The 21,140-nt window shown below is 46.5% G+C and overlaps 2 protein-coding genes across 3 annotated transcripts in view; both read left to right on the forward strand.

The window, feature by feature from the left end:
• Nucleotides 1-11,800, forward strand: part of nae1 (nedd8 activating enzyme E1 subunit 1) — a 46,584-nt gene extending 34,784 nt beyond the window's left edge. The window contains exons 14-20 of the mRNA XM_038806218.1: nt 2,127-2,202; nt 3,567-3,606; nt 4,184-4,270; nt 6,607-6,699; nt 8,412-8,526; nt 9,053-9,102; nt 11,551-11,800. Coding sequence (XP_038662146.1) covers nt 2,127-2,202; nt 3,567-3,606; nt 4,184-4,270; nt 6,607-6,699; nt 8,412-8,526; nt 9,053-9,102; nt 11,551-11,660 — 571 coding nt within the window. The 3' untranslated portion in view covers nt 11,661-11,800. The remainder of the gene's footprint in view (nt 1-2,126; nt 2,203-3,566; nt 3,607-4,183; nt 4,271-6,606; nt 6,700-8,411; nt 8,527-9,052; nt 9,103-11,550) is intronic.
• A 6,272-nt stretch (nt 11,801-18,072) lies between these two features.
• Nucleotides 18,073-21,140, forward strand: part of terb1 (telomere repeat binding bouquet formation protein 1) — a 192,031-nt gene continuing 188,963 nt past the window's right edge. Inside the window, exon 1 of one of the 2 annotated variants that reach the window (XM_038806219.1) lies at nt 18,073-18,164. The gene's annotated coding sequence lies outside the window, so the exon portion shown is untranslated. The remainder of the gene's footprint in view (nt 18,165-21,140) is intronic. The other variant, XM_038806220.1, reaches the window with a different exon arrangement.

A 21,140-nucleotide genomic window follows, 5' to 3' on the forward strand; every position in this document is an offset into this window, starting at 1 on the left:
ATAAATATAAATTGTAGATACTCAAAGAAGAATAGCTGAACACCCTGGCCATCATTTATTCCATCACCATTATTGTTCAAGCACGAGGTCTAATCATTTATTTTGCTGTTGTTTATGGGATCTTGCTGTGTGCTTTATTTTCCTGCATTATAACAATGGATTTGGATTTGTTTATTGTCACCTGTACTGAGGTACAGTGAAAAGTATTTTTCTGCGAGCAGCTCAACAGATCATTCAGTACATGGGAAGAAAAGGGAATTAAACAAAATTCAAGAAAATACATAATAGGGCAACACAAGATATACAGTGTAACTACATAAGCATTGGCATCGGATGAAGCATACAGGGTGTAGTGTTAATGAGGTCAGTCAATAAGAGGGTCATTTAGGAGTCTGGTGACAGTGGGGAAGAAGCTGTTTTTGAGTCTGTTTGTGCGTGTTCTCAGACTTCTGTATCTCCTGCCCGATGGAAGAAGTTGGAAGAGTGAGTAAGCCGGGTGGGAGGGATCCTTGATTATGCTGCCCGCTTTCCCCAGGCAGCGGGAGGTGTAGATGGAGTCCATGGATGGGAGGCAGGTTCGTGTGATGGACTGCGCTTCAGGAGTATCTCATTGATCATGAAATATTTCGGGACAACTTGAGAATGTGAAAGGCTCTATGTAAATGTAAACTAACATTTTCTTTTTGCCTCACTCCCCCGAAGCAGTGGGAGCCCCCCACCACCTCCCCAGTCCAAAAATTGACAACTTAGAACATATATAAAGGGCAGCACGGTGGCCTAGTGGTTAGCACAACCGCCTCACGGCGCTGAGGTCTCAGGTTCGATCCCGGCTCTGGGTCACTGTCCGTGTGGAGTTTACACGTTCTCCCTGTGTCTGCGTGGGTTTCGCCCCCACAACCCAAAAATGTGCAGAGTAGGTGGATTGGCCACGCTAAATTGCCCCTTAATTGGAAAAAATAATTGGGTAATCTAAATTTATAAAAAAAAAACTTAGAACATATATGGTTCGCACCCATAACTATCATTTTTTTTCAATGGACACATTGCAAGAGTTATGTCTGTTGTATGAATTTCCCACGGTTGAAGAGTGCAGAATTAGCTGAAGGATGTTGCTCTGGATGTGATTCGCAGGAATTGAATTGGATTTTTCTTAACTTGCTTTGTGTGGAATCCCTTCTACTGATGACGAGGGGACGTCCCTCCATGTGGAATGGCTTTAATTCAGGTCGCAGAGCTGGCTCCGGTGCAGTTTACCATTCAAACATAGTTTCAAATCGGATTAAAGTTCTCGTTCTTCAAGGACTTATCGCCTAAAGAATAAGAATCCAAACCAGATTTTGGGTAGAAACAGAAAATGCTGGAGATACACTGCCGGTCAGCCGCCAGCTGAAAGAGGAAAGGCAAGTCAGTGTTTCTGTTGGGACGTCCTGTTAGCCATCAGCTAGAATTTCAATCCTCCCGTCGTTTTGAAGTTGGTCATGATCATAAGGTCAGATTATGGAAAGCTCCCTGACCTGTGAGCTCTCAGAATGCCACCCTGACCATCTCCCTGTCGCAGCTTCGATTATCCAGCGGGACAGGCCAGGAGGATCTCCGTCTCGCATCTTGTAGGCAAGATGGAAACTTGAGCAATGTGTTAACTTGCCCAGACTGTACAGGAATTGCAGGCCCCTGTGACCACTGCTGAGGCCGACACCACCTCCATCACTCGCATTATTTCATAGATCATAGAATTTACAGTGCAGAAGGAGGCCATCGAGTCTGCACCGGCTCTTGGAATGAGCACCCTACCCAAGGTCAACAACTCCACCCTATCCCCATAACCCAGCACCCCCACCCAACACCAAGGGCAATTTAGCATGGCCAATCCACCTAACCTGCACATCTTTGGACTGTGGGAGGAAACCGGAGCACCCGGAGGAAACCCACGCACACACGGGGAGGATGTGCAGACTCCGCACAGACAGTGACCCAAGCCGGGAATCGAACCTGGGACCCTGGAGCTGTGAAGCGATTGTGCTATCCACAATGCTACCGTGCTGCCCTTTGACGTCTAGTTTTAAATAACTGACCGTTCTTGTTACCGATTCTGTTTACATATTTGATCCTCTCTCCCTCTCTCTCAGCTACCGTGAAAAGGCGAAAGAAGATGCATCTGTTATAAGTGATTATGTAACAAAATTACTGGAATCTATCGGCAAGGTGAGCCACCTTCTGGATTGCACTCTTTGCTTAATTTTCCTTCACTTTTCCTCCTACCCCTCATCCTCTCTAAGAGGTGGCTGGTGATGCCACACAGCTAGTGAATTATCCCCTGAAGAGTAAGTGTGATGAATGACCGTCTAATGTGATTTTGGTGCTGTCGGCCGAGAAAGGAATAATGGCCGGAGCACGAGGAGAGCTCCCTTACTCCCCCCCCCCCCGATAATATTACTGCATCTCTTAGATCCACTTGAACAAGCAGACAGCTTTTATTGTCTCACCTGAAAATGTAGCTCGTTTCTCTTATGTATATGTAATATATATGTATACATCTGTATATGCATACACATTAACATTTAATATATTTATTGCAGATTTTCAGCATCTACCCTGTTTTGCCTTTGTGTTATTATAGCCCATTCCTCTGTCTTCTTGAGAATTACAGAATCGAATAGCAATGGCTCTTTAAAAAGAGCGATCCAATTGAGCCCTGTAGTTTTTTTTTTCCCCTTTGAATATTTGTCCAAGTTGGTATTGAATCAGCATCCACTGCCCTTCAAGCAGTTTATCCCAGATCATAGCAGCCAGCTGGGTTTTATTTTTACAGTTTCCTCATGTCACCTCTGGTTTTTTTTTTTGCTTCCGGTTTCCGATGCCAGGGAAAGAAGCTTCTTCAGCAAGTGCATCATTATTTTGAACATCTCTATCAAAACTCCTCTTAACTTTCTCTGCTTTAAGGAGAGCAACCCCAACTTATCGAGGCTCTCCACGTATCTGAAGTCCCTGATAATCTAATAATCTTTATTAGTGTCACAAGTAGGCTTACATTAACACTGCAATGAGGTCACTCTGAAACCCCTAGTCGCCACACTCCGGGTACAGAGGAAGAATTCAGCACGTCTTTCAGGACTTGTGGGAGGAAACCGGAGCACCAGGAGGAAACTTATGGAGAACGTGCAGACTCCACGCAGACAGTGACCCAAGCGGGAATCGAACCCGGGACCCTGGCGCTGTGAAGCAACAGTGCTAACCACTGTGCTACCGTGCCGCCCAGTATCTCTGGATACATGAAAAGAGTCGTTCAGTTGCTATTTTAAAAAGTACAATAACAAATATTTAATGTAAGGTGCCTCTTTAGACTGAAACTCACAGCCTGACGTCATAGACCAGCTGGGTTTCCTTTTGCTTTCTGTGAAATCTTCGTTATCTTGTATTATCAAATGGCTTTAATTAAAGGAAAACTTCAGATGGTGAAGAGCTTCTTGAGTCTGGGGCATGGGTTAGCCTCTGCTATGGCTGCTGTTTGTTTTTATTGCTTTGTGTAGTGATGTCCAAATTGAAAGTTACTTGTGTTCCCTCGGCAGCCTCCCGAGACCATCTCTGAAAAAGACATTTGGCTTTTCTGTAAGTGGACCTACTGTAACCTGATGTTGCATTATTTTCTAAATGTGCAAGGTTTTGTCAGAGCCTATTGTTATCGAAGGTGTGCTGTACACAAGCTGCAAAATGGGTAGGGCCATCAATAGGTGGTTATGTTACTGGACTAGTTATCCCGACAATGAGGGCAGTTTGCAAATTTATATTGTCTTTGGAAAATCTGGAAATAGAAGCCACTGGTGCGTACCAGCAAAAGCGCTGTGGGATTGTGGGTGTTTCACTAATGTCCTGCAGGGGGGGACGTCTGTCATCAATGTCTGCCCTCGCCTGTATATGACTCCACTCCCTCACCAAAGTAGTTGACTCTTAAACCTGCCTCCTGAAGTGGCCTAGCAGTTCCATCCGAGATTTAAGGAGAAGGCTGACACGAGCCTTGCAGGGCAATTAAGGGGGTGGGCAATAAATGCCCAGCTGCCATGCTTTGAGGATGACTAACGAAACAGATGTCATGTGCTTCTGTTCAATGCCTTTTTGATTGTTTTCCTGCATTTGTTTCGAGGTTTTAAATGATACTGCTCCTAATCGCGTCTGTCTCTGTCACCAGGCAGGAATGCTGCTTTTCTACGACTAGTGCGATGCCGTTCGCTGGCAGAGGAGTTCAATGCAGAGACGACCAATAAAGATCAAATAGGTAAATGTTATCACTTTGTGAGGTCCGCAAATGGTCTTAAAGGGGTTACCCTAAAATATATTAATGCTGGACATGAGCAGCCAGTCAAACTATATCTGAGGATTATGCCCCAAACTGTTCTGCGGTTGTAGATTTAACTTTTGTTTAGTTCAGACTTTTGGAAAACTGTGTTCGATGCCCACAATCGTCTCTCCCGTGGGAGTGCTGCACTGTCAGAGGTGCTGAGGCTCAATCTGCTTGGTCTACCGTGCTGTTAGTTCAGGGGTTTCTACAATTTTGATTTGGCGACGGTGCCGATACAGTTAATAAATGTTCAAGCCAGGGTGGGGTGTGCCTTGGAGCAGAACCCAGAGCCAATGGTGTTCATGTAGAATTGCATTATAGAATGCTAGAATTCCTACAGTGCAGTAGGAGGCCATTCGGCCCTTCGAGTCTGCATCTGCTGCCCTTATCCTTCCTGGAGGCACCTGTGCCGTGCTCATCAAATTAAACAATCTAATATTTCATATACAGATTTGTGTGTGTAAAACAGGAATGCTTTGTTGATTGATGTTTTTATTCTGTATAGTTATATACCTTATCAATAAATTTCACAGTAATGCATTTTGGAAGGTCTAATGCAGGTAGGGAATATACAGTGAATGGTAGAACCCTCAAGAGTATTGACATTCAGAGAGATCTAGGTGTACAGGTCCACAGGTCACTGAAAGGGGCAACACAGGTGGAGAAGGTAGTCAAGAAGGCATACGGCAAGCTTGCCTTCATTGGCCGGGGCATTGAGTATAAGAATTGGCAAGTCATGTTGCAGCTGTATAGAACCTTAGTTAGGCCACACTTGGAGTATAGTGTTCAATTCTGGTCGCCACACTACCAGAAGGATGTGGAGGCTGTAGAGAGGGTGCAGAAGAGATTTACCAGGATGTTGTCTGGTATGGAGGGCACTAGCTATGAGGAGCGGTTGAATAAACTCGGTTTGTTCTCACTGGAACGACGGAGGTTGAGGGGCGACCTGACAAAGGTTTACAAAATTATGAGGGGCATAGACAGAGTGGATTGTCAGAGGCTTTTCCCCGGGGTAGACGGGTCAACTACTGGGGCGCACAGGTTTTAAGATGCGAGGATAGTGACGTTTAAGGGGCATCTTGACAAATACATGAATAGGATGGGAATAGAGGGGTATGGACCCAGGAAGTGTAGAAGATTGTAGTTTAGTCGGGCAGCATGGTCGGCACGGGCTTGGAGGGCCGAAGGGCCTGTTCCTGTGCTGTACTTTTCTTTGTTCTGCCTTATTCAGAAGCCAAGATCAACAATCCGTGTAAACTCTAGTGTTAGCGAGGGATAGCCAATACACCTCTTCAGAGATATATAACATCAACAACTTATATTTATCTCGTACCTTTAATATAGTAAAACTTCCCAAGCTGCTTCACAAGAGCGATGAGCAAGGCTAGCATTGTTGGCAATTATTTCCCATCCCAACTTGCCTTTGAAAAGGTGGTGGGGTGAGCTGAAGGCTATGAGGTGTTAGGGAGGGAGTTTCAGCAAACGTGAAGAAACGGCCGATATATTTCCAAGTCAGAATAGTGAAGGGCTTGGAGCAGAATTTGCAGGTGGTGGTATTTCAATGTGTCTGCTGCCCTGGTCTTTCTAGGTGGTAGAGGTCATGGGTTTGGAAGGTGCTTTGGCGGAGCCTTGGCGAGTTGCTACAGTGCATCTTGCAGATGGTGCACACAGCCGCCGGTCTGCATCTGTACTGGAGTGCGTGAATGAGACATTAGAGTAAGTAGATAAAAGCTTGATCGAAGAGGTAGGTTTTAAGGAACATCTCAAGGGAGGAGACAGGCTAAAGCCACAGTTATTACCGATGCTGTCTGCAGTTTTTGGAATGTCCGGCACCTGGCCATCTTGCAGTTTATTCCCTGCTGTGTATCCTTTATCAAACTCCTCATTCCCAAATTGTGCAAAAGGAAAAAAACCTCGCCAGCAGTCTGACCCGAGACCCAAACAGCTCATTGTATGAGTCTCACAGTGCAGAAGCATGGTGGGTGATCTGGTACACTTCAGATAGAAATGGAAATGCAATATTTGTCTGTCTTGTACTCTCCTCAATTATGTGAAAACCATTTCAAGTCTGGAAAAGATCAGAGCACTCCTTGTTTGCAGATGAAGTGGTTGCTTTACCTCATCCCCTTCACTTGGCAACTCCTGGCTGTGAATCCCATCCTTTACAGTTCACACCCACCTGTTCGTTTCAACCCCCTTTGAACATGCTTAACCTCCCTTGTACACTAGGGCTGTAAACATCTCGCTCATGGCTATATCTTTTTGCCTTCAAGCATCGTGTATGGAGAATCTCGACAGTGAAATGGTTTTGTACATAATGCTACGAGCTGTCGATTGTTTTCACAGGCAGCATGGGCGATACCCAGGTATGTAATCCCCACATCAGGTTCACCACCATCTCCTGATATCTATTTCCTGACTAGTAGCTCACCAGGCATAGAATCTTCAGATTGAGATTCATTGTATCTACATATTGAATATCTTCAGCTCCCGGCAGCGATCCTCCCTGTGTCAGTTGTGGCTCAGTAGATAGTAACCCTCCCCTCTGAGTCAGGAGGTTGTAGGTTTGAGGCCCGCTCCAGGGCTTGAATCAAAGATCTAGGCTGGCACTCCAGTACCACACTGAGGAATGGGACATTAATCGGAGCCCAATTGGGTGGGTGTGAAACATTCCACGTTACTGTTTTGAAGAAGAGCAAGGAGTTCTCCCTGGAGTACTGGCCAACATTTGTACATCAAAAAGCATCACTAAAGCAGATAGTGGAGCTGATGTGCATGTTGGCTGTGACACTTCCCATGTTACAATAGTGATGACATTTCAAAACGTTCTTCATCACTGAAAAGACATCCTTGGACTGTACCTGTCCTCCTGCATCAACGTTTGCCCCATATCCCTCTGGTTAACTAAAATCTTAGCAATTTTAGATTTAAAATTAACAATGGAACTATTGCTAAAAATTGTCGAAGCTCTGGAGGTCCTACCAACATGTGCTCCCAACAGAGTAATTCTGCTTGCTGAAAGAATATGATGGCAGAGTGGACCACCTTGAGTGTGGAAAATAAGCTTGCAGACTAGAAGGACCCAAGTTTTGTTCCCAGAATTAATTATCTCAGCTGGTGCATCAATTGAGGGTATGATGAGGATGGCACGGGGGTGTGTGGTTAGCACTGCTGCCTCACGACGCCGAGGGCCCGGGTTCGATCCTGGCCCTGGGTCACTGTCCGTGTGGAGTTTGCACATTCCCCCCGTGTCTGCATATGTCTCACCCCCACAACCCAAAGGTGTGCAGGCGAGGTGGATTGGCCATGCTAAATTGCAACTTAATTGGGGGAAAAAAAATTGGTACTCTAAAATTAAAAAAATAATAATAAAAATTGAGGGTATGAATTTCCTCAGTAGCTGTTTGATTTGATTTATTATTGTCACATGTATTAGTGTACAGTGAGAAGTATTGTTTCTTGCATGCTGTACAAACAATGCATACCGTACATAGGGAAGGAAGGAGAGACTGCAGAATATAATGTTACAGTTATAGCTAGGGTGTAGAGAAAAGATCAACTTAATACGAGTTAGGTCCATTCAAAAGTCTGATGGCAGCAGGGAAGAAGCTGTTCCCGAGTCGGTTGGAATGTGACCTCAAACTTTGGTATCTTTTTCCTGACAGAAGGAGGTGGAAGAGAGTATGTCCGGGGTGCGTGGGGTCGTTAATTATGCTGGCTGCCTTTCTGAGGCAGCTGGTTTTATAGATAGAGTCAATGGATGGGAGGCAGGTTTGCGTGATGGACTGGGCTACATTCACAACCTTTTATAGTTTCCTGTAGTCTTGGGCAGAGCAGGCTCCATACCAAGCTGTGATACAACCAGAAAGAATGCTTTCTATGGTGATTGGCTGTTGGTTAGAGAAGAAACCATAGTTCTTGCTTTTACTCGGCCTCGTACTGGAATCTCTACTGATTAAGGACTGGATCACGGTGGAACTGTATCCCAACATTGGGGAGGGCAGGACGCGCATATAATTATTTTTTTTTAAGCATACATGCTATGTTTTGAGCAGGTAACAAATTCTTCTTCTGGCAGGTGTTTATAATAACCAAGTTGAAGAGGACATTGGAAAGCTGAAATCGTGCGTGGTCAGCCTGCTGCAGGAATGGGGTGTCTCGGTATCTGTGAAGGATGACTACATCCATGAATTGTACGTTTGTGCCGAATTGTTCTGTGTCTCACTCAACATCTTATCTAGAGGCAGCTCAGTGGGCGATGTCTATAAGGGCACGGTGGCTGGGAGAGGTTCACATGTGTTATTGTTCAATTTGCCCTCCTCTAACTCCTTCAGATCACACCCAAAATGTATCAATGTGGGAATTCCACAATCTCCTGCACCGGCTGCTCCAGACCCCTGACACTATATCAATGTGAGGATTTCCTTTGCACCAACTGCGTTGGCACCCTGAAACTATATCAGGAGGGGAATGGTTAATCACTGACTTCCATAGCCTATTCCATAATCTCATAATGTTCTGTTTATTCCATAATCTCATAACGCTCTGCGTCTAATCCACAATCAAAATGCTCTGTGTCTATTCCACAATCTCGTAAAGCTCTGTGGAATAGACACCTTTAATGTACCTTCCAGGGAAAATGGCAACTATGTTTTCTAGACAGGTTAAATCCGCTATTAACTGCATACAGTTTCTAAGAGCATTATTGTTCTCTTTCAGCTGTCGCTATGGTGCTTCAGAACCACATGCTGTTGCCTCATTTTTGGGAGGTATGTTTCTTTTCATTGGATTATCTCTGATCGCAGCTAATTGTCACCTTAGTTATGTTGAAATGTGAACTGGTTTGTTTTGTTTACTTTCTCCTCCTGCCCTTTCTCCAAGGTTTTCACTGTAAGATGCTGGCTTGAATGTTTTGCTGTTCAATCGGATCACGGTTAATCAGTGCATCAGCTCTGTTTTCTCCAGATTCGTCCTCTTGTCGTTATCCCGTCATGCCTTTTCCTAACAGAAATGTATCTAATCTCGGTCTTGAATTTCAAATGTCCCTCCAGCACCCACAGCATTTTTGGGGGAGTGTTCCAGATTTTCACTACCTTTCGTGTGGAAATACTGTCGTATTGATCTCTCTCCTGAATTAAGGTTTTGCCCCATTGTTCTGGACTTTCCCAGTCAGAGAGAAATGTTTCTCCCTAACTATCCTGGCCAATTCCTTAACCATTTTGAACATCGTGATATCCCCTTGAGTCAGTAGTGCCGAGGGGTTTTGAGCCATGTGCATTCGACCTGTCCTCATCATTTAGCCCTTTATGGTCCATTTCATTCTGGTGGATCTGTGCTGCATTCTCCCAAGATCAGTATATCCTTCCTGAAGTGCAGCATCCAGAATTGCATCACTTCTTACCTGCTGGTAATCCAGTCTCATTGTGATAAAGGCCAACTTTCTGTTAGTCTTCTTCCTTACTTTTTGTAATGATGTGGAGATGCCGGCGTTGGACTGGGGTGAGCACAGTAGGAAGTCTTACAACACCAGGTTAAAGTCCAACAGGTTTGTTTCAAACACTAGCTTTCGGAGCACTGCTCCTTCCTCAGATGACTTTTACTCAAGTTACTTTTTGTAACTATTTTAGTGATTTGTTTACCTGTTTCCCTTTGCTCCTGAACATTCCTGATCTTTCACCATTAATCCACACCTCTCTGTGCCTAATCATATTTGTATAGTGCTGGCACCAAATCAAACCCTCCCTCAAAACCCATTCCTTTCCCTGAACATTCCATTCAGACACAGGCCCTTTGTTCACAGTGAGTATTGACAGTACAGCATCAGCCAATGAGTTACGGTCAGATGGGATTAACAGAAAACAATATATTTTACAACAAACATGGTGCTGGATTCTCCGCCCCGCCACATTTCTGCCTCGACCCGCCGGCGGGATGCTCCGTTACGCGGGCCGGTCAATGGGGTTTCCCATTGTGGGGCAGCCCCACGCCGTCGGGAAACCCCCCCCCGGGCGCCGGCGGAGATCCTGCCCGTGGTCTTTTTAAACAGAAGGCTTATTTTTTTTAATGGGTATATTTGCAGGGAAGATGTTACCAATGATGGGTGTGTCCAGAAGCAGGGGTCACAGCCTGAGGATTCAGGGTAAACCATTTCGGACAGAGATAAGGAGACATTTCTTCACACAAAGAGTTGGTGAGCCTGTGGAATTCATTACCACAGGAAGTAGTTGATGCTAAAACTTTGATTATATTCAAGAAACGGCTGTATATAGCACTTGGAGAGAATGGGATCAAAGATTAAGGGGAGAAAGCAGATTAGGCTATTGAGTTGGATGATCAGCCATGTTCGTGATGAATGGCGGAGCAGGCTCGAAGGGCCAAAAGGCCTCTTCCTGCTCCTATCCTCGATGTATCTATGTAGGTACAGGGATGTGGTTAAAGTCTTAAAAATGTTTCCTGGCTCAAATCTGCCTTTAACTCACTCATTTCAAGCTTTAACTGAGACTAGAATTTGGACAACCAGCCAGATCCAAGGAGAATGGTTGCAACTTTAAATATGATAAGGCTGTAAACTTTAACACTTGTCCGGTTTTCCCAAGTGGCAGCTTCACGATGTGAGAACGTGGATCAGGAGGTAAATGCCTTCACACCCACCTCCTGCATCCAAAAACCTAGAGATATGCTGGAAATCTGGTGGAGTAATTACACATTCATATCATAGAATCCCTACAGGGCAGAAGGAGGCCATTCGGCCCATCGAGTCTGCACCAACCCTCTGAAAGAGCACCCCACCTAGGCCCACTTCCCCATCCCCGTAACCTCACCTAAATGTTGGACACTTAGGGGCAATTTAGCAGGGTCAATCCACCTAACCTGCACATCTAAAAGGACATTAATGAACCAGATGGGTTTTTACAATAATTGATGACACTTGAGACTAGCTTTCATTCCAAATTTATAGATTTTACTTGAATTTATCCAGCTGCTGGGGTGGGATTCAAAGCCTTCTCCCCCAGTCTCAGCGTGTGGATGACTAAAGCAGTGATATCATCACAATTCCGCCTTCTCCCCAGATCCTGGGTTCTGGCTGGGATTTCTGACGTACCTATTGTGCAGCCTTCTTTGTCAGCAACCCGGAGTCCCCAAAGGCTTTGTGTCCAGTTGTGTGTGAGGTGGCGAACAGTAATCTGTGTGATTGATTTCTTTTTTTATTTCCCTAGGAGCTGCTGCCCAGGAGGCCATCAAAATCATCACAAAGCAGTTTGTACCATTCAATAACACCTTTATTTACAATGCAATGTTACAGACGTCCATGACTGTGCGGATGTAGGGCCCAGGTTTCCCATTGCCCACAAGTCTATGTGTACGTGAAGACGGGGTCTCTATTTCTGCAATTGTTTTGTTCGTACTCAATTTATGTGACATAAAGTTCAATTAAATTAATAAAATTCCATAAGTTTGTTATTGTAACAGTGCCAAGTTTATTTCCAAGGGATGCAGTGAGTTACATTGCAAAAATGTGATTGAGCTGACCACTTATTGAGAGATATTTGTGCTGAATCTTGTTGGTGCGCTGTCAATAATAGTGTCAGCCATCCTTCTGTGGGTAGCACTCTCCCCTCATGTGAATCACAGCGTACTGAGTTCAAGTCACACTTCAGAGTCTTCGGTAAACCAAAACTAGACTGAGGGAGTGCTGCACAGTCCGAGGCGCTGACTTTTAGATGAGATGTGAAACCAAGTGAATGTAAAATATCCTACAGTAGTATTTTGAGGAAGAGGAGGGGGGTTCTTTCAAATATCCTGGCCAACATTCATCCCCTAACCAACATCACATAAACAGTGATATGGTCCTTATCTCATTGCTTTTCTTGTGGGACCTTGCTGTGTACAATTCAGTTGTCCTACAGAACGGCAGTGGCTACACTGCAAAAGTACCTCATTGGCTGTAAAATGCTTTGAGACATTAATGCGACGTACATGCAAATTCTTTCGGGAATGAAGCCTTTATATGGATGGTTGAGAAGCTGGGCGATACTAGTACCTTGCAGCTCTCATTCTGATCAAAGTAGACTGGCACTGCCATGCGCTGGGGCCTGAGCGTGCTCCACCGTCGCTGCCTCCTGGTACGAATTCACAATTATGCCCTTTGAGATGTACAACAAATCTGGCACAAGCCAGAGGCGGTGGGTTCCAACCTGCTGAATCTGGCATTGCATTTAGGCAAGTGTAGGTGACTGCTGTTTTCAATGTGTGGGACAAACACCTTGCCACATCACCAGTGTGCCACTTGGTTGAGCAAGATGGTGCTGACGGTCGAAGCTGAGGTTTGTTAACTTTGGGGTCGTTGAATTGGCAGACCTTGGCCGCCAAATGAATGGGGACGGGTCTAAAACGTCTGAGCGAGTACTGTTGCTGAGTTTACTTCCTGCTGCAGCGCAACAAAAGGTCCAAATATTCCTGGGGTTGGCAGATTATTGGCACACAATGGTACCCTAACAGATGCAAAAACTGGTTGTTTGGACAGCACGGTACCACAGTGGTTAGCACTGTTGCTTCACCGCGCCAGGGTCCCAGGTTCGGCTCCCGGCTCGGGTAACTGTCTGTGTGGAGTCTGCACGTTCTCCCTGTGGCTGTTTGGGTTTCCTCCGGGCGCTCCGGTTTCCTCCCACATGTCCCGAAAGATGTGCTGTTAGGTGAGTTGGACATTGTGAATTCGCCCCCTGTGTACCCGAACAGGCGCTGGGGGCTTTTCACAGTAACGTCATCACAGTGTTAATGTAAGTCCACTTGTGACACAAATAAAGATTATTATTACTAATGATACCACGCATGGATCTAATCTGTAAACTCGAGTCAGACGAAGGAGTCTGGCACACGACTGTCAGGGAACCGTTTGAGGTTGAGAGATGCTCTGTGTGTGTATAGATACTGTATTAGCTACACCAGGTTACACATACAAACTCATCATTTGTGCAAGATTATTGAAACACTTGAATAAATTAGAGCAGGAACACCAATAAGCGACTAAGGATGTTGAAACCGGTGTGGGCCATTCAATCCACTCATGTAGATTATGGACATCTTATTTAATTGATCTTTTATTTAATTGATATTTATTTAATCTTGGTTCAATACTGGTTTTAATACTGCCAAGCAGAGGTCTATCAACCTCAACTTTGAAATTGTGAACTAACCCTCAACGGTCTACTGGGGGGAGGCTGGGTGGTTGGGCAGAGAGGTCCTGAATATGTGCTTACAGACATCACTCCTGAATTGTCTACCTGGAATTTTAATTTTGTTAAAATAAATTTAGAGTACCCAATTCATTTTTTCCAATTAAGGGGCAATTTCGCGTGACCAATCCACCTATCCTGCATTGGATTGTGGGGGTGAGACCCACGCAGACACGGGGAGAATGTGCAAACTCCACACACAGTGACCCAGAGCCGGGATTGAACCTGGGACCTCGGTGCCATGAGGCAGCAGTGCTAACCACTGCACCGCCATGCCACCCTTACCTGTAATTTCATGGCTATGTCTACTTGTTCTGGACTCCCCATTCAGGAAAAATAGCTTCTCTCCATCCACCCTGTCATATATTTGCCCTTTCACAGCAAAGATATAATAGAAATTACAACAGGGAACAAGGAAAGGGCCGAGCAATTAAAATGTTACTTCAGTTCTGTCTTCACAAAGGAAGATACACATATCTTCCCAGAAATGCAATGGAATCGAGAGTTGAGTGGGGATTATAGCCGTACCACCTGTGGCTGAGGCTCTATTTCAGAGCATGATGGGAAAACGGTCAAGCTGATCTAATAGTTTCGAGACACGTCTGGACCTATCCCACTGGTCAAAATGAGGCCATTCGGTCCATCGGGTTTGCACTGGCCATTAGAAACAGCACCCTACTTAAGCCCACACCTCAACCCTGAATCCTGTCCCCGAAACCCACACAGACTCGGGGAGAAAGTGCAGACAGACAGTCACCCGAAGCCAGAATTGAGCCGGGTCCCTGGAGCTGCGAGGCAACAGTGTTAACCAGTGTGCCGCCAGGTTCATTATCACTCCCATTTCCAATTCATTCTTAATCCCTCTCCAATTCATTCCCACAATCATTGGATTTGGATTTTGTTTATTGTCACGTGAACCGAGGTACAGTGAAAAGTATTTTTCTGCAAGCAGCTCAACAGATTGTTAAGTAAATGAAAATTAAAGGAAATACATCATAGGGCAACACAAGGTACATATTGTAACTACATAACACCGGCATCGGATGAAGCATACAGGGGTGTAGTGTTAATCAGGTCAGTCCATAAGAGGGTCATTCGCGAGTCTGGTAACAGCGGGGAAGAAGCTGTTTTTGAGTCTGGTTGTGTGTGTTCTCAGACTTTTGTATATCCTGCCCGATGGAAGAAGTTGGATGAGTGAGAAAGCTGGGGGGGGGGGGGGGGGGGGGGGGTCTTTGAATATGCTGCCCGCTTTCCCCAGGCAGCGGGAGGTGTAGATGGAGTCAATGGATGGATGGCAGGTTTGTGTGATGGACTGGGCGGTGTTCATGACTCTCTGAAGTTTCTTGCGGTCCTGGGCCGAGTAGTTGCCATACCAGACTGTGGTGCAGCCCGATAGGATGCTTTCTATGGTGCATCTGTAAAAGTTGGTAAGAGTTAGTGTGGATATGCAGAATTTCCTTAGTTTCCTGAGTAAGTATAGGCGCTGTTGTGCTTCCTTGGTGGTAGTGTCGATGCGGCAGGATGCAAATAATAATAATGATAATCTGTATTGTCACAAGTAGGCTTACATCACTACTGCAATGAAGTTACTGTGAAAATCCCCTCGTCGCCACATTCCGCCGCCTGTTCAGGTACACAGATGGAGAGTTCAGAATATCCACTTCACCTAACAAGCACATCTTTCAGGAGTTGTGGGAGGATACCGGAGCACCCAGAGGAAACGCACATAGGCACGGGGAGAATGTGCAGACTCTGCACAGACAATGACCCAAGCAAGAATCGAACCTGTGCTACCATTCTGCCCCTTGGACAAATTGACCTGTTTGCATCCTGTTATTGGGCTGGGCATCGGATTCTCCAAGTCTGTGATTCTCCGGTCCTTTGGGCTGGGATTCACGTGGGCGAGAATTGATGAAGGTATTGCCCAGCTTGATCCTGGTGCGGTGGACCTCGCAGTGGGCCAAGAGGGTAACTATTTTAGGGAGTTGCCCCCAAACGCCATCTGAGGGTTCCCCCTATTCCCACAATGCAAATTCTGCCCACCGCACCCACACCAGAACCCCCACTGACCCTTCCCCACCAGAGACCCTATCAGATGAGCGACTCCCACAATAAACCCGTGCTTTCTGCTGAGATAAAGAGGAAATGAGAGTACTTAGCTGCCTTTGATGTGGTCCAAGAGCTGTCAATCATAGCTAAATATTTATAAACATTGTGGTTAGTCTCACAGCAGGCTACCTGAAATCCACTCAAGTGTGAAGGGAAATTAGATTAAACAATCAAGACAGCTAGGTGTGTGCAAGCTGTCAATCGCAGCCTGTATTGCACAGGTGAGTTTTAAAGCAGTGATTTTTTTTTCTCACTGTCCCTGTCTGGACTGCTCTCTAGCCTCCAGGCAGCCATCTCTGTAAGGGGGCTGCTAGGCAGGGGTCCCAGTAATGGAAGGATTCCAGGCAGAGTTCTGTATAATGGGTGGCTTCGAATCAGGGACCTGTATAAGGGAGGACTTCCAAGCAATGGTCCCTGGAATTGAAGGGGGGGGGGGAGGGGGAGTTGGTTTCTGGTGGGACTCTCTTACAGGGATTTCTGCAATAGGGATTTCTGGAGGGTGTGGGGGGGGGGGGGGGGGTCGGGTAACGCTCATACTTTGGGGGGAGTGAGACCCAGAAAGTCCTGGAGTGGGGGTGTGGTGGAATTGCATTGTGGGTGGTGGAGGGTGCCCAGCCCCTGGACCTCCCTATCGGGCCACCTGCTCAAATTGGGTGGCCGGTAGCGGGATTCACTACTGAATCCCTCAATCCCCGCCATGTATTAATTTACTTCCTGCACGAGCACAAATCAGAGGTGATTCGCCTCTGGTGGGAGAACATAGTCTCCCAAATGGAAAATTCTGGCCAGGTATAGTTTTAAGTGTGTTAAATTTAATGTTCCTGTGCCCAGAAGGTAAACCCTATAGTTAGATTCATGCTGGACAACGGTGTTTGTATGTGTAAGAATGGTTAAGTTCCAACTGTGTTTCTATTGTGCTCAGAGAGGGCTAAAGCATGAAGAATAAATAAACCAGCTGTCATTGCTCAGCAACAGGAGGCCACATTCCAGAGAGAAGGGCTTTCCTTTGTTTTTAATTTTAACTGGAAGCTAGGGCAATTGGAAATAGGACCAGGGGCAGGAAACATCCCTCAAATCTGCCAGGAGAAAGACTGGACAGGACTGAAGTTACAAAGAGGACAGTTTCCTAAAGTACAAGTTACAGTCCAGATACCAAGGGAATTGGGACAGAAAGAACGTTTAAGAAACCACAAGTTAAGAGCACAGTAAGAAGTCTTACAACACCTGGTTAAAGTCCAACATGTTTGTTTCAAACACCAGCTTTTGGAGCACTGCTCCTTCCTCAGATGAATGAAGAGGTATTGTTCTGAACAATTCAAGAAACAGTAAACAAAGTGTTTTGAGTTAAAGAGCCAATTGCAGTAACTAGATTTAACGTGGGGCAGCAGACTTCAGAGGTAGATGAAATATTTGGTGTCATTTTTAATGCAGTCTGAGAATCGAGAGTTGAGGCTATGGTGAGCATTTTGCACAGCAGATCATAGATCATAGAATTTACAGTGCAGATGGAGGCCATGTGGCCCATCGAGTCTGCACTAGCCCATGGAAAGAGCACCCTACTTAAGCACATGCTTCCACCCTATCCTCTTAACCCCACCTAATGTTGTTGGCCAGTAAGGGCAATTTATCATGGTCAATCCACCTAATTTGCACATCTTTGGACTGTGGGAGGAAACCGGAGCACCCGGAGGAAACCCACGCAGACACGGGGGAGAACGTGCAGACTCCACACAGACAGTGACCCAAACCAGGAATCAAACCTGGGACTCTGGAGCTGTGAAGCAATTGTGCTAACCACTATGCTACCGTGCCGCCCAACTCAAAAGAAATCGTATCTAAAGGGATTGGTGTAAAATCGTGGACTGGATTTGCTGTTAAAAGTGGAGTGGGCGCTTTCTTTGGACGTGTCATTTGGAAAACATGATGGGAAAGCATTATTATGAGAGAAATGTTTCTGGGGAGTGGAGTTTGGAAACCCACATGTCACAATCATCTGGGGGGATTATGAAAGACACTAACTTGGATTCAGAGCGGAGTAGTCTGGCTCCATCCTTATGCTTTATTTGGCATTCGCTGTTTTCCAATAACTGTCTCACTGCTCCTTGAGTTGGTGAGTTGGTGAGTATTATTGGGGAATTCCCCTTGTTGACAGGGAAGGTGATTGCAAGCTGCCCCCTGACCATACCTGTCACCAACCTTCAACAGGGGAGACCTGCTTGGGACAAGTCAACCTGGCCATGACGCAATAGGGGATTGGTCCCGCCCGCCCTGACCTGGCGTCATGACGGTGGAAGCGTGCCGTCAGCGGTGCCCGGTGACGTCAGCACGTCAGCGTGCCCGCACCGCGTGCGCGGCCGTTCCCCCTTTTTTGGCGGGAAGCGTTCGTCCGCTGCCGGAGGGAAAAATCCCGCCAGAGGCCGGGCGAGGGTGAAGGCGAGCGAGCCGGCGGGCACCCCACCCGCATCCCGTGCGGAATTCACCCCGAGGAGGTCTGTCGCCGGGAGGGGGTTGGGGCCGGCGGGGGGCGGGCGGCCTCAGGCTGTCAGTGAGAGGGTGTGAGGGCAAAGCGGGGGGGCAATGGAGAGTGAACTGGCAAGGGGGAAATGGGAGGGGAGGGGGAAATGGGAGGGGAGGGGGAAATGGGGAAATGGGAGGGGGGGATGGGGAAATGGGAGGGGGGGAGGGGGAAATGGGAGGGGGGGATGGGGAAATGGGAGGGGGGGATGGGGAAATGGGAAGGGCCAATGAGTGTATGCGAATGGGGAACTGGGATGGGGGAAATGGGAGGGGGGCCAATGGTGGGGGGGGGGGCGGCCTCAGGCTGTCAGTGAGAGGGTGCGAGGGCAAAGCGGGGGGGGGGGCAATGGAGAGTGAACTGGGAAGGGGGAAATGGGAGGGGAGGGGGGGGATGGGGAAATGGGAAGGGCCAATGAGTGTATGCGAATGGGGAACTGGGAAGGGGGAAATGGGAGGGGGGCCAATGGTGAGGGGGGATGGGGAAATGGGAAAGGGTAAATGAGAATAGGGAAAGGGCCAATGAGTGTATGGGAATGGGGAACTGGGAAGGGGGAAATGGGAGGGCAATGGAGAGGGGGGAATGGGGAAATGAGAAGGTGGCAATGAGTGTATGGGAATGGGGAACTGGGAAGGGAGAAATGGGAGAGGAGGGCAATGGAGAGGAGAATGGGGAAATGAGAACAGGGAAATGGGAAGGTGGCAATGAGAATAAGGAAATAGGAAGAGGGCAATGAGAAATGTGAATAGGGAAATGGCAAGGGGCCAATGACAAGAGGGAAATGGGAAGAGGGCAATGGGAAGGTGGCAATGAGAATAGAGAAGTGGGAAGGTGGCAATGAGAATAGGGAAATGGGAAGGTGGCAATGAGAGTGGGAATAGGGAAATTAGAAGGTGGCATGAGAATAGGGACATGGGAAGGGGCAATGAGAATAGGGAAGTGGGAAGGTGGCAATGAGAATAGGAAAATGGGAAGGTGGCAATGAGAGTGTGGGAATAGGGAAATGAGAAGGTGGCATGAGAATAGGGACATGGGAAGGTGGCAATGAGAGTGTGGGAATAGGGAAATGAGAAGGTGGCATGAGAATAGGGACATGGGAAGGGGGCAATGAGAATAGGGAAGTGGGAAGGTGGCATTGAGAATAGAAAAGTGGGAAGGTGGCAATGAGAATAGGGAAATGGGAAGGTGGCAATGAGAGTGTGGGAATAGGGAAATGAGAAGGTGACATGAGAATAGGGAAGTGGGAAGGTGGCAATGAGAATAGAGAAGTGGGAAGGTGGCAATGAGAATAGGGAAATGGGAAGGTGGCAATGAGAGTATGGAAATAGGGAAATGAGAAGGTGACATGAGAATAGGGACATGGGAAGGGGGCAATGAGACAAACTGGGAATAGGGAAATGGGAAGGGGACAATGAGAATATGGGGACAGGGAAATGGGAAGGTGGCAATGAGAATAGGGAAATGGCAAGTGGCAATGAGAATAAGAAAATAGGAAGAGGGCAATGAGTAATGGGAATAGGAAAATGGGAAGGGGCCAATTAGAATAGGGAAATGGGAAGGTGGCATGAGAATAGAGAAATGGGAAGGTGGCAAGAGACTGGAAATGGGAAGGAGACAATGAGAATATGGAAATGACAGGTGGCAATGTGAATAGGGAAATGGGAAGGGACAATGAGAATATGTAACTGGGAATAGGGAAATGGAAAGGGGACAATGAGAAAAGGGAAATAATAATAATCGCTTATTGTCACAAGTAGGCTTCCATGAAATTACTGTGAAAATCTCCTAGTCAAAGAACAAAGAAAAGTACAGCACAGGAATAGGCCCTTCGGCCCTCCAAGCCTGCGCCAACCATGCTGCCCATCCAAAGTAAAATCTTCTACACTTCCCGGGTCCGTATCCCTCTATTCCCATCCTATTCATGTATTTGTCAAGCTGCCCATTAAGTGTCGCTATCGTCCCTGTTTCCACCACCTCTGGCAGCGAGTTCCAGACACCCACTACCCTCTGTGTAAAAAAACTTACCTCGTACATCTCCTCTAAACTTTTCCCCTCGCACCTTAAACCTATGTCCCCTAGTAATTGACCCCTCCACACTGGGAAAAGTCTCTGACCATCCACTCTGTCTATGCCCCTCATAATTTTGTAGACCCTCAACCTCAGTCATTCCAGTGAGAACAAACCGAGTTTATTCAACCGCTCCTCATATCTAATGCCCTCCATACCAGGCAACATCCTGGTAAACCTCTTCTGCATCCTCTCTAAAGCCTCCACATCCTTCTGGTAGTGTGGCGACCAGAATTGAACACTATACTCCAAGTGTGGCCTAACTAAGGTTCTATACAGCTGCAACATGACTTGCCAATTCTTATACTCAATGCCCCGACTAATGAAGGCAAGCATGCCGTATGCTTTCTTGACTACTTTCTCCACCTGTGTTGCCCCTTTCAGTGACCTGTGGACCTATACACCTAGAGGGGGATTGGATTGGGAAAAGGGAATTATCCTCTAGCGTGAGATTAAATAGATTTGGCTTTAAATTCCTGGGATGCAGATGAATAAGAGGTGATCTCATTGAAACTTACAATTCTAGAGGGTTTGATAGGGTTAATACTGAGAGTAATTTATCCCCCACTGGAGAATCTAGAACATGGGAACACAGTCTTAGGATAAGGGGTTGGCCAATTACGACTTCACCCAAAGCAGTGTGAATATTTTTACTTTTCTATCCTAGAGGGCTGTCCAGAGTATATCCAAGACATGGATGGATAGACTTTTGGGTACGAAAGGTTATTGTGAAAGTGTGGGAAGATGGAGTTGATGTATATGATTCTCTTGAATGATGGACCAAGCTTAATGTCCATCTTAATGTCCATTAATGTCCATCTTAAAGCTCCATCTACAAGTTTGCTGCCGATACGACCATAGTGGGCTGGATCTCGAATAACGA

This window comes from Scyliorhinus canicula, chromosome 9, assembly GCF_902713615.1.
Source record: "Scyliorhinus canicula chromosome 9, sScyCan1.1, whole genome shotgun sequence".
NCBI classification, from domain to species: Eukaryota; Metazoa; Chordata; class Chondrichthyes; order Carcharhiniformes; family Scyliorhinidae; genus Scyliorhinus; species Scyliorhinus canicula.